Source organism: Pinus tabuliformis, chromosome J, assembly GCF_031772625.1.
Source record: "Pinus tabuliformis cultivar Carrire ecotype Pingquan chromosome J, CPIR1, whole genome shotgun sequence".
Lineage (NCBI taxonomy): Eukaryota > Viridiplantae > Streptophyta > Pinopsida > Pinales > Pinaceae > Pinus > Pinus tabuliformis.
The window spans coordinates 37,179,976-37,194,148 of NC_142295.1; the positions used below are offsets into that span (position 1 = coordinate 37,179,976).

A 14,173-nucleotide genomic window follows, 5' to 3' on the forward strand; every position below is an offset into this window, starting at 1 on the left:
CTCGTTTTATTAGAGGATGTTCTTTGTGTGCAACAAGTAAGCCTAGAAATAGGAAACTAGGATTGTACATTCCACTTCTGGTACCTTCACGTCCATGGGAGAGTATCTCAATGGATTTTGTAGGAGGTCTTCCATTATCAGGGAAAGGTCATGATTACTTGTATTTAGTTGTAGATAGGTTCAGCAAGATGTGTATTCTAACACCATGTAAAAAGAAAATTATAGCTAAACAAATAGCTCATATTTTCTTCCAAAATATTTGGGTTCATTTTGGTGTTCCTACTTCCATTGTAAGTGATCGAGATTATCGATTTGTTGGGAATTTTTTGTCAAATTTGTGGAACATGATGGACACTAAGTTGAAGAAGAGTACAACCTTTCATCCACAAATAGATGGACAAACCGAGGTGGTCAACAGGACAGTCATTCATCTTCTTAGAGGATATTGCAACAAACATCCCAAGTTGTGGGATGAATAGTTGCATTACATACAACATGCATACAACAAGGCAAAACATTCTTCCACAAACACATCGCCATTTGAGGCATGTTTTGGGTACTTGCCAAGATCGCCATTGGACTTCATCTTTGAGAAATATTTCACCATCAATGGTCATAGAGACATCGATAAGGCAAGGAAGTTCATTGAGAAAATTCAGTTGATACATCACACAATGCAAGAACAACTTGAAAAGAGTCAAAGCAACTACAAGGCAAGGCATGACAAACACCGTGTCGATCATAAATTTCAAGTTGGAGACGAAGTTTGGTTATATATTAGCAAAGAGAGACTTCAAGGGGAAGGTAAAAGGCTGAAGCCAATCCGTTATGGTCCTTTTAAAATTCTGGAAAAGATTGGTAACAATGCATTTAAGCTAGATTTGCCTCCTTATATGAAAATATACTCTGTTGTTAATGTTGAGAATTTGAGATTGTTTGAGCCTCCTTTGATTGATGATCAAGGAGAGCATGTTCAGATGCCATCAATAGATGATTTCTTGCCATAATATCTTGATAAACTTTAGCAAGATCTCATACTTGACAGAAGAACCAGAACTTCGAAGAGAGGGAATGGCGAATACCTTCGAGTGGGACTTAAAGGACAAAAACCTTCTAAAGCCAAATGGTTGCAAATTGAGAAGGTGAGGGAGCTATACCCTCACCTACTAAATAATTGATAGTATCTTTTGGGGTCCAAAAGGCTTCCAGTTGGGAGGAATGATTAGGTGCTCAGTATTTAGCTCAAAAATCAAAATTCTCAGAATTGCTCAAAACCTAAACGACCGTGTCCATCTCAGCGATATGATCCCAACACAGCTCGTTTCACTCCAAACCGAGTTCGTGTAAGGAAGATATCGCATTCTGTCCACTTTGCCAAACTGAGGAATTTAAAAAAAAATGTATAGTCATTGCACAGTCTGTATTGCTGACTTGGCAGGTGACTGGGCATGGTCAAAGGGTGGTCAACTGTCCAATCAGGTTTCACCAAGTGTCATGTTGTGGTTGGTCTGCAGGTTGGTGATGTGGCTTGTTTTTATTGGTCAGAGGTGGACCAATGAGGGGACAAGTGGCAAGCCTGGAGGTCGCCACGTGTCCCTACCCAAAGGTCAGGCTGGGAATTAGCACACAGTGTAAAATTATGGGCAGGTCGGCGGAGTCGAAGTCGAAACCTCGCCCGAATAAACTCCACACTTTACTGTTCTACCGCAATAGTAGTTCTTACAAATCTATGGTTACAGTTTCTATTCATTGTATTAACTGTTAGCGGTTGGGGGTAGGAGGGAGCCAGTCCCATGGGCAAACCCCTCCCATGTGATCACACCACTCGGAACCGGCGGCCTCCACAAATCTTGACCGTTAGTTTAAACTGGTAACATAAAACTCTCTGCATGTGACTACACCTTAACCATCCAATGGCCAGCTAACCCATAACGCAAACCATAACCGCGGCATTTCCACTCCTATGTGACCACTAACACATTTAATGCTAACAACTAACCATAACCGCGCGGTATTAGTGCTACTATGGATTAGTCCATAATTAACACATGTTTATTGTTAATTAACTACAATTTAATTTGGCGGAGAAGTTAGCGGATCCAACAAATCTGGGATTCCTCCAGTTTTAGCGGGACTAATTGGAGTTCCTCCAAATTTAGTGGAGTTTTACTAAGAGAAATTGTTTTGGTCATAATTCTTTAAAAATTCAACCAAATTGGGATTAGGAAAAGGTGTTCCTAGATGGTTTTGATGTTCTTAGCACATTGAAGTAGGTTTCAGGAGTAGTAGAGCATTGTAAATGACACTTTTTCCATTTTAAGCTAATACATAGGCCCAAGCCATGGAAGCTGGACAAAGGAGATGTAGCCCAGGAGGCGTTAACTCCTTCATCAAAACACTATGTTAAGTGTTCATTTTGATGGCTTGTTGTACGTTTTTTTGTTGTTGTTCATCCCTTTACTTTCATGCTATTTTTCTCATGAATTTAACATAAAACTTGACATAAATTTACCTGTTCATTCACAAACACCATAAAGGAAACCTATGCACATGAAGCAAATGATAAGCAGTTGTTTTTAATTCTAAAGTTGAAATTAGCACATCAAAACTAACATTCAACAACAGATCATGTATAGAGACACTATAACATCACTAAATAGCATACCAATCTCTTCTCTGTCATTCTTATTTGTATTCTTATTTACATTTAAATACAAAACTAACACCCTCATCTAAATTGTTCTCTTCTATTGTTGTTTCTTTCTTTTCATTATTGTTTGTTGTTGGTATAGTTCCATTCTAAATATTGAAACACTTTAAGTTTGTATTAAAGCAAGTCAATTTTACTTTCGTCGTGTTTTAAGAAAAATGAAAAAGAAAGAATATATAAAAATTAGGGACATGGCACTCAAAGTATTTTAAGAAGCATTTCTAGACGAATCTCTAGAAACAAATTGTAGATCTATATTTTTGTTCAAAAATATGTTGTTTATGAAAAACATGAATAGGTCATATCGCCAAGATATTGAAGATTGGAATTTCATTATTGTTACATTATTCTACTACATTCATATCTATATTTGTGGGTTTATTGAAATGTTCAAGGTTGTTTTTTTGTATATATATTTTTAAAATAAAATTTCAAATATGATATCCCATCCCATTGAAAAGTACGTCTTCTTACTTCTAAAACCATATGTTATATATTTCCTACTTTTACTATTATTTATATTTTTTTCCAAAGTATGAAGAAACCTACATTATTCAAGTTATCAACCTAGCCTTTGTTGATATAATTTCAAGATCTTGACATGCAATTGCATTATTTTGTGTATGCAAAATTTAGAAACTTGTTATAACATGGTGTTTTGCATGTGCTTTTGTAAGGGGACAAACTTCCACTCCTATGAGATGCCTCTAGGTCTTAAGTTGCTAATCTATTTACTTTCATCAAAGGAAGATAAGATTTTATCTAATCAAAGAGTTTAAGGTCATTACTCCAAGATAAATGATAGATTCAGCCTATCAATAGTAGCTATCAAATACCTAGTGTCACATCATGGTGATTCTTGAGGCCTTTAGAGAAGGATAATGTGTATATAGAAGAATCTATCCTTTAATCCCATACATGAAGCCTATATACTAAACCTAATTGTAATTTAACCTCATGCCCAAGAGGAATCATGACTACTTTTACTATGTAAGTAAGGAGCTATGTGAGTAGGATTAACCACCAATCACAAGTGTGAGTAATGACCTAGAAACTCAATAAAATTGGATCCTCTTACCTTCTTAAACATGTTGTTCTTTAGTGATAAATCACTTATTGATCAAGCTAACATGTCAAACTGACACAAATACAAATTTTAATTAATAATTAATAATTTTTTAATTTTTTACCCTACATATCTTATGCATACTATATTGTAAAATGTAACTTCTTTTGATGTAGCATCCTAAAACTATATTATCTTTTGCGAACTAGAAAACAATAATTTTAAATAAAATTTATCTTTTTAATAAGTTATTAATCAACCAAAACAAATAAATTTATAAAAAAGTATATTAACTATATATCATAATTAAAGAAATCTAATTAAACTTAAGCAAAATTCATTTTTACTTGTTATTATAAACATTTTATTTACATAATCGATTTAGCATATAAAGAACAAACATATTTATATAAATATTTGCATCAACATATTTTCCACTTAACCAACATTTAGGGGATTTTTTTTTGTTCTTGTTAAAATGGCTTCACACAAAATATTATTGGTGTATATTTTATCATTGTTATTGATGAAGAGATGTCAATACAATAATCTTCATTTAATTAGATATAATTGCTTTATTTTATGCTTTCACTCTTCATTTCTTAATTTTGGACCATCACATGGCACTGGTGATCCACGCACCATGTTTATAAGGATATCATTATAGTTTAGGTCAATGAGATCTCCACAAACCATTGTCGAGATACATTTATGTACCTCGCCCACACTTATGTTGACAATAGAGTTGAAGTTAAAGGAATTCTTCCGATCAAGATGGGCTAATGAAGAGATATGTTATCACGAGTTTCATATAAATATTATTGAGTTGAGTGGCCCTCATAAGGTGTCACCTCTCTCTTATCGTTCTATGTAAAATCCATTAATAATATATGCTAGTTGGGAATAACATTATCAATATTATTGACAAATGATTCTAATTAATCTTTATTTGTAAAAGCCATTAATAATATATGCTAGTTGGTGTTAAATTTCCATAAGGAAATCTATATTCATTGATCAATTATGATATTACATATATACAAGAAGTGTTGTCTAAAGATAGGGAAACTATCTTGGACACACAATCACTTGGTTGAGAGAATATCTCAACCACACACCAATCTAGGAAACAACTCCTAACTAATAGGAACAGACTCCTTTACATAGCAAGAATCACAACTGAGACAAGTAGGAATTACATTTTCCAACACACCCCCTTAATGACTACTTGTCTCGATATCAATCTGCAAAGTCTAGTTGTGGTCAAACATAACAAGAGAATATGTTGACGTCCATATAAAGGAACAACCATCCACCGGAATGCATGGGTGCCCAACCGCTGCAACCGCCAGTTTAGTAGGATGTCCTTCACATACATGGTTTTGTCAGCCATTATAACTGCACACATGTACCTGTACCTATAAATCCCCCTCCAACATCATCATCATGGGTTTTATCGAATTACCCATAACCATGCTCTGGGTTTTATCAGATTACCCTCAAACATGCCACCAAGAGATGTCAGCAACCAAGGCTCTCAATCCAGCCACCAAGGCTCCGCATTGCCACCAAGGCTCAACTCAGCGACGAAGGCTCAACTTAGCCATGAAGGCTCAAAACAACCATGAAGGCTCAAATCAACCATGAAGGCTCTAACAGAGCCACAAAGGCTCAACTCAGCCACCAAGGGCCTCAAATATGCCACTAAGGCACTCCAGCCATTATGGGCCACAAATATGCCACAAGGCATCACGAGAGACCTTACTCAACCAAGCCCAAGGTTTTCTCGGCTCACCCTCAACCATGCCAAGGGTTTTCTCGGCTGACCCTAAACCATGCCTACAAGAATCCCTGTCCACTTCACTCTCGCATGTGGTTACAAACTAACAATGCAAATACAAAGTGGTTTTAATATTACCACAAACTTTATGGGGGTACATATGCCTCATCAAGCTTACATTACATACTCCAACTTTTGGAGTTACCAGGTACATACATTATAAAGACCACTAAAAAACACCCTAGACTTGCTTACTAATACATGTATGTGATACACTAACATCATGAGTCTATTCCACAAACTCACACAAACTTTAACTTAGTTGTCCATCATCCTTTAATCTTTGGTGCCGCTCTTCTAATGCCATATTTAGTATGATGTCTTTGTCATATCCTGCAAATTTGTGTATTGTTGGAATGACCAATTCCAACACACACTCAAAATCGTGACAATAATTGGTCAGACCAATGTCACTTCGGTAACAACCAGAAATACCATGACACGACATACTTATTATTAAAATCATCACTAAAATCATCAGCATTAGCCCCAAACTCCTGAATTTCAACTTGATCACACACTGCTGACACCTTTATGATTTAACCAGCCATTTCCAGCTTCCAATTTAGATTATGTGCAGCTCGAGCATCTTCAAGTTTCAAGCTTTCTTCACATTCTCAATTGCAGAAACATGTCTCCATCCAATATGACTACGACATTTCACTCTGGCACAAAAAACTCTCTCTTCTTCCTAGCATGCCTCCTCCGATCCGAACAACTCCTTCTGATCTGAAAATGTCATTGGGAGATCCACACTATGACTTCCATGATCCACAATCCGAGATTATTCCAGACATGCCTTAGTTCTTGAGAAAATGTAAATTGAAGTCAACAGAAAATTGTGTCAATATCATGTGGTCCTTGAGAGATTCGGGATTCCCAGATGACCAGGTAATCAACAACGAATCAGTAGTCCTCCCATTCCATTACCTTCAGCAAGTCTCTAGACTTACGAAGTATCATAGACACACTCCTCACCACAAGCACGAACATCCTTCATCTCTGGTCTCCATCAATTCCTTTACACAAATCACCAACGATCTCGACTTCAACTGCTAAACTCCTCATGTTGGGCATCAGATCCCCCCACAGCATGTTTTGGGGCTCAAAGCCCAGGGTTTGGTCAAATGTATTGTAAGACTCCGCGAATTGCGGGCGCGGAGCGTGAAGTATAGTTTAGGTCATAGGGTTGTCCACCCTAAGTTTTGTAATGTAATGTAATGACATGTCGGCCTACCCATGGTACACGGACCATGGGATTGTATAAATAGAGCGAGGCCCTAAGTTGTAAAGAGAGCAAAGAAGGAGATAGATGAGCACGAATGGTTCGAGTATAGAGTAAGAGTCTAAGTGTATTGGGTTGTAGTCGTAGGAAGAGGCTCTGTAGCTGAGTGTGCAGAGGCCTAGTAGAGTCCGCAACTGAGTGTGTGGACCCTTGCAGCTGAGTGCGCAGGGCAGTGTCGGGTCTGTAACCTTGAACGAAGAATAATAAAGATAATTTGATTCTAATTTCTATGTATTTGCTTTTGTATTACGTTCTATGCATTTATACTATTTTGTTTATCGTGCGCACTTATATGAATGCTGGATATATTGTTAATTATCACTAGACTTACACAGATAAGTTAAGTAACTGGATAATAACAGGTTAATAGTAAGGAACTTGGGTAATAATATGGATCGCGCCCCGAGTAGGGCTGCGCAAAGGCAGCATCAGAGGTTGCGAGGGACTAATAGATGCGCGTAGCGACGTGCGCGCAGGGTCAAACCGTGGACCACCGGAGCTCATCAGACATCCCCAGGGTGTGGAAACCTAGTTCTAGCACCCTCCCATACTACTTTGGGTGAGACCTCAACTCGCGCTCCATGGAATGTTGCTGAAAGGACTAGTAGTACCGGGATTTGTTTGGCTAAATCACCTCTGAACCTGGGTCAGGCCCCTACAAGCCAACAAATGGTTCCGTTGCCGGGATCGGGATCTGCATAAGGGATGTCTGATGTCGTGTCACTGGAATTCGACCAAGAAGGAAATTGAAGGGTGGCTAGACAGAAAAATTCACGAGTTCGCGGCGTAGGAAAATTAGAATCCGTGAGTATCAAAGGAACAGTGGTTAGAGCACTACTTATATATAGAAATCCACAAAATTTTCTTTGCATCCTTCCCCTCTGAGTTGTATGAGTGGATCACGAAGCTAGCAGACAATCAGGGAAGGTGTAGGCTCGACAAACCAATTGTGTGGACTCCTGAATTGGTGCGCAGACTAGAAGCGTCGGAAGAGAAGCTCGCACGCGCTGTGGACCACTGGCTCGATCAAATTATAGGAGGATTTATCACCGAGTTCGCGGTAGACACGATAGTCAGTTACAGCGAGGCGGAATGACGCTTCCTCAAAGGACTGCGAGGTAAGTACATTAAATCTTTGAACACTTGGATTAAAATGCTACTATGTGAAAAAAGGGTTATGCGAATAAATTGATGTTTGGGGCAACGCGAAGTGGGAGGACCTATAGAAACAGAAGTAACGAAGAATTACAGACTAGTCCCTTGATTTCACCTCTGCGGGAGAGCGAGGAGGAGCTCGCGAGAGTTTCGCCGAGGAGCGCGATCAGTCTGATAAGACAACGAATTTCGCGCATACCACCCCCACCTACACCACCACTGGTTTCACCATCTTCACCTCCAACTTCGCCCACACCACCTCCGCCACCACCACAGTTTAATATGGCGAGCGCAATAAAGTTGCTGGTATTCAGGGGAGTAGGAAACAAGGATCCAGACCAATTTTGGTTCGTGGTAAAAGCTGTATGGGAAGCGCAAGGAGTCACGGATGATAATATCAAGAAGGCAACGCTGGTTAGTGCGTTGCAGGATCGCGCGTTGACATGGTACATTAAGCATTCTAATGACCATCCAAATGCAGGGATCGCAGATATCCAGACCACGCTGAATAAGGAATTTAGCAGGCCAAAATCAGAAACACAGTCGATTATCGGGTTTAAGGAAATCGCGATGCTTCCAGGTGAGACCCCCTGGGAGTTGGATCAGAGACTAAAAAGTATGATTCGCGAAGCCAACATGACTTTGACAGATGGACAACACCGCGCATGGTTTGTGGCATCACTAACGCCGCATCTAAGGACCGCGTTGTCATAGCAGAAGCTATCTACTCAGGCCGAAGCCTTGGAAATAGCAATGAGGCTGCATGAGACCCCAATACAAGATCCTAGCTTGGGAGTCCAACAAATCCACGCGCAACTGCAAAATTTATGTCTGGAAATGCAAAGTTTAAAATAGGATAGGACAACTCACCCAGAGGTGCGCGAGGAGGTATGGTGCATAAAATGCAAAGGCCAGGGGCATGACAAGGACCATTGTCCAGTCTTCGCAAACTACTTGGCAGGAGGAGGGTCGATGCCATTAAGACAAAAGGCACAAGCAGGACGGAGCGCGACACCTGCATTATGGTGTGCGATTTGTGAGATAGGAGGAAAACACACTACGGATAATTGTCATATATTGCAGAAGTATACGCAGACTTCCCAGCAATTGTTTTGTAATTTCTGCAGGTCGATAGGCCATGATGAATGCACCGCAGAAGCTACGAACTAATGATAGATCAGACTCCTGCCTACAAGGTGTAGACCGAAACACAGACCCTCGACCCAAATGCAGGAATGGCACGCGCTGGATTTCAGGGGCGCGGTCAAGTCGAGGTGGAATGGGACCAAGAAGGGTTCGTGGACAACTAATTTGTTACAATTGCGGAGGGCCAGGGCACTATGCCCGCTATTGTACAAACCCGACAAGGACATCATGTTTTTACTGTACTTAGTTTGATCATGAGGCAAAAGACTACCCTACATTGATAGCAAGACTGTGCGAAAAAGGGGTACTTCAGCCCCCTCCGACTCAGAATTTGCAGATGATGAGGTCTAAGCCACGTGAAGAAGACCTGAATGTAAACATGATGCTCAGGAGCGGTATGACCACTGGCGATGATAAAGGTAAGCAGTCAGAAGAAAGTGCGTGGGTTCGCAAGGCTCCTACAAAGGAACCTGAATTTGATTTAGAACGCGCGAAGGAGACATTCATGGAAGCTAAGAAGAGCTTCACAGAGGCCTCCACTTCAGGTAGTAAGGATCAACTAGAACCAGGGATGGATCCTTCAATGCTCACTACCTTTTTGGAGACATGCATGAAACTGCTACGCGACAGCAAGGCAGTAAAAGGGCTACAGAAACTTATCGCTAGGTGCGCGAGGTCAGGAGAACCACACGTGGTCCGGAAACTTGGAAAGCATGCATTGCACACAGGAAGGGAAATGAGGTTGACTGCGCAAATTGGTGAGTATGAAATGGATCAGGTAATCCTGGATCTTGGATTGGACGCGAATGTACTGCCAAAACAAACATGGGAACGCATGGGCAGACCCACGCTACAGTGGTCTCCTATTCAGTTACAAATGGTGAACCAATAGAAGATCTTGCCCATGGGAAGATTGCAAGGGGTGACAATAGATATTGAAGGTGTGAGCACGTAGGTAGATTTTGAAGTGATAGAGATTGTCAATGACAGTAATCCCTATCCCGCGCTACTAGGAATAGACTGGGCCACCGATATGAATGGAGTCATAAATCTGAAGAAGCGCAAAATGATCTTTGAAAAAAAGTCACTACACGTAGTAGTACCGCTAGATCCAACCGAAGGAGCGCGATACACTGAACCAGTGCGCGACGATGATAATGATGACGATCTCGATTGTATTTACAAGATAACCGCACGAGAAGAGGATTGGGTGAATCTGACCGCAGATGGAAGGATTTCGTGGGAGTGTGAAAGCTCCTGCACTTTGGATTCAGACGAAGAGATAGAGCGATGGCAGAATTGGCTACACGAAGTAACAACGCTTAATTGCAACATGATGGTTAGATCACTGCGCTGTGTGACAATGGAGGCAAAGGATCTGCCTACATATGATGGATTGACAGTGGTGGATGAATTCCTGAACAAATTCGAAAGCGCAGTACCAGAACAACAGCGGTTCAATGCTCTGAAGTGGGCACTGCGCGCAACGCTCGCACGATGGTGGGGTACACATCAAGGAAGTTTTGAGGACTGGCGCGGATGCAGAAGAATGATGCGCCTACGATTTGGGAAACCATAGATACAGCTAGTAGAAAAATATGATGGACGAGATGATCCACGCACACACCTTGCAAAATGGACCAAGGTCTATGGGGAAGAGCCACAGCCTAAATGGGTACATTTATTCTATCATACCCTGGATGTCATACCCATGAATTGGTATACTGAGACAAAGCTCCGCCATGGTACGAGCGAATGGGATGTCTTGCGCAAGGGATTTTTGTTAACTTTCACGTTTGAAGATTGTTGGTCAGATATTGTTGACGATGCACTACAAGCAGTAAAAACAACTATCTTCAAAATACCCCAGGAGCCAATGGAAGTACTTCAGCCAGAATGGGCGACACAGTTGAGCTGTGCGCTAGAGTGTTACAATGTAAATGTTGAGGAGGATGATGAGGACCCACGAAATATTAACATTTCAGAAATGGAAGGTTGTCGCGAGATTCAAGGACCATCACTCGAAGACCCTGATATCACCACGCCGCTAAAGACTAAGTAGGTAAACATTGGAACGTAGGCGGAGCCGAAGTACGCAACGCTTGGGGACTATTGGGACGATGCCACGGTGGATAAGGTCACTAAGTTACTCCGCGAATACCAAGAATTGTTCCCGACCAAAATTACGGACTTAAAAGGGATCGTTGGCGACTTAGGGATGATGAAGATCACTCTGAAACCCGATGCGAATCCAGTTAAGCAGTGACCTTACCGCTTGAATTCGAAGTATAAAGAAAAGGTCCATGATGAATTAGACAAAATTCTCACAGTCGGAATTATTGAACCAGTGGAAGAATCTGACTGGGTGAGTCCTATGGTAGTACAGGAGAAAAAACAAAAGGGCGAAATAAGAATATGCATGGACCTCAGGAAGCTGAACGACGCCTGTGTACACGATCCATTCCCGACACCATTCACAGATGAAGTACTGGAGAATGTTGGCAGTCAGGAAGCATACTCATTCACGGATGGGTTCTCAAGGTACCATCAGATCAAGATTGCGCCGGAAGCTAGGAGCAAAACGACTCTCTATATTTAACCAACTCAAAGTAATTACAATTTCTAACATTATGAAACAACTTAAAGTAATTACAATTTCTAACGTTCTGAATCAACATAGAACAGGAAATCAAGCAACTTCGAGCGGGAAATTAAGCAAGGCCTTAGAACCCCGCATCTTGTAAGCGGCACGGTCATAAGCGAGAGCCGCCTCCTCTGCAGTATTGAAGGTGCCAAGCCAAACTCTAGCCGCTTGCCGTGCAGAGTCCCTTATCTCCGCTGCGAACTTCCCCCACAACCGTTGCCGCACGCCCCCGTAATTCCTACCAACGTTCTTCTTCTTCTTCGCCACTAACTGCTATGTTCGCGTTTCATGACAGACATCTGCCTCTTTCTTGATGGGAAAAACATCGGCTTCCCTTTTCGTTTCCGTCGCCGTCTCCTCCTGGTACGTTACAGGCATCCATCCCTCGTTGGCGGTCTCTTTGAGAATCTCGTACAAGACCATGTCCTCCGAATCGTTTTTGTTTAACGGCAGCTTTGCCCAGGTGGCGGATAAACAAGGGCTCACAAACGGAGGTGTAACGCCGAGGGAATTTCTGCATCCCCCGTCGACTGAGAATTTTTCCCAACCCAAAGATTCAAGTCGGGGAATGGAAACGGAGAGCAAGGGACGGGAGGGCTCAACGGCTGTTGTCGGCATTTCCATCTCCGTTTCGATTTCTGGTCTGTTGCCGTCGACGGATTCGCATGCCAGTGCACTTTGGATGAAGCTCTCTACTTCCAGGGTTGATTCTTCGTCTTTACCTTCGAAATCTTGGAGTAAATGGCTCCGGATTCGATCCAAGACGCTCATTTCTGTACAGAGTTCTCGTTCTTGTTTTGTGCTATAAATTGCCATCCTAGCGATCTGAGAACTTCTTGTTTAATTCTGATGGGTATTTATCAGTTTTTCTATGGCACTTTCATGCCTAATAAAAGCAATTGACGGTGGAAACTTCATAGTGGGTGGTGCTTCAATAATTTATCCATCCAGCTGTGGAAACTTTACCTGAAATAGCGGTGTTGATTAATAATATATTTTCCTCTTTTTGATTGGTCATGCATCTTTTACGGCTATCTGTGCCACTACGAGTCATTCTTCGTCATCATGTGGCCCCACGATAAGCCGGATGTATTTTTAAGATTACTTTAGTGTATGGTCTTTGATGTTAAAATTCATTGTGTTTGTTAAAATGATAGGTTGATACGATTTTGGATTTATTATGAAGTAATTTGGATTTACTAGAGAAAGATTTATATATGTTTTAATTCTCTGTTTACTAAAATGATTGGTTGATAGGTTTTTGGAGTTATTATGAGTAAGATTTGAAATTAATAGAGAAAGATTAAAAATTGTAAATATAAATGAAAAAGAATAATTTTAATAATAATTTGAAGTATATTTAATTATTCTCCTTTTGAAAAGATAAACATAAAAATCACATATAGTGTAATGACATTGAAATGCATTTGTCGATGGACCAGCACAATGACACGTTCCTTATAAGGCATGATGATTTGCTTCGGACAAAAGTTGATATGCACATGATTGTTATTATTAGGCTTCATTTATTTTTTTATTATTATTATCTAATTATGAAAAAAACGTAGTGTTAATGACCAATCAATTAAAATATAATTTTTTAATATTTCAAAAAAATATATAATAATTTATTATTTTGTAAATGATTAATATTATTTATATATGTATATAAATATCTTTTAAATATTATGTAAAGGGTTGATTTGTATTTATTAAATTTTGTTATTATAAAATTTAAATCGGTGAATGGAATATTGAAGAATAATTAGGAAATAGAGTTTTATTTTTAAAATTTTATTATGTTTATTTTTAAAAGAAAGTTTTAAAATTATAAATAATCATCAATAGGTATTTTTAATTAAAAGGATTTATAGGATATTTTTTGGTAGGGGATGTGTAAAGAGTGAACATGGTATGGGTGATGTTTTGTTGAGTAAGAAATCAATAAGAGAAAAATTCTCTTAAAAAGTAGAAATCTACAATGAGGTTACACTTTTGCTGGTTGTTGAGATTGTTCAAATCTTTATATCACATCCTTAAAATGTAGAAATTTAGGATGAGGTCACATCTTTGTTACTAGTTGTGATTGTTCAAAATTTTTATATCACATATTTATGGATGTATTAGTTGTTTCTAATTTTGTATATTATTTTATTTGTGATGTTTTGTTGAGTAAGAAATCAATAAGAGAAAAAATCTCTTAAAAAAGTAGAAATCTACAATGAGGTTACACTTTTGCTGGTTGTTGAGATTGCTCAAATCTTTATATCACATCCTTAAAATGTAGAAATTTAGGATGAGGTCACATCTTTGTTACTAGTTAAGAT

At 39.7% G+C, this 14,173-nt stretch overlaps 1 protein-coding gene across 1 annotated transcript; it reads right to left on the bottom strand.

Moving 5' to 3' along the window:
* Positions 1–11,892: 11,892 nt before the first annotated feature.
* LOC149225321 (uncharacterized) lies at positions 11,893–12,700 on the bottom strand. The gene has a single exon (XM_089375067.1). The coding sequence runs from the start codon at positions 12,660–12,662 to the stop codon at positions 12,120–12,122; it is 543 nt and encodes a 180-aa protein (XP_089231193.1). The 5' UTR covers positions 12,663–12,700; the 3' UTR covers positions 11,893–12,119.
* Positions 12,701–14,173: the final 1,473 nt, after the last annotated feature.

Bases quoted from the DNA above. Each gene is read 5' to 3' on its own strand.
- LOC149225321 (XM_089375067.1), bottom strand. From the start codon at position 12,662: ATGGCAATTTATAGCACAAAACAAGAACGAGAACTCTGTACAGAAATG.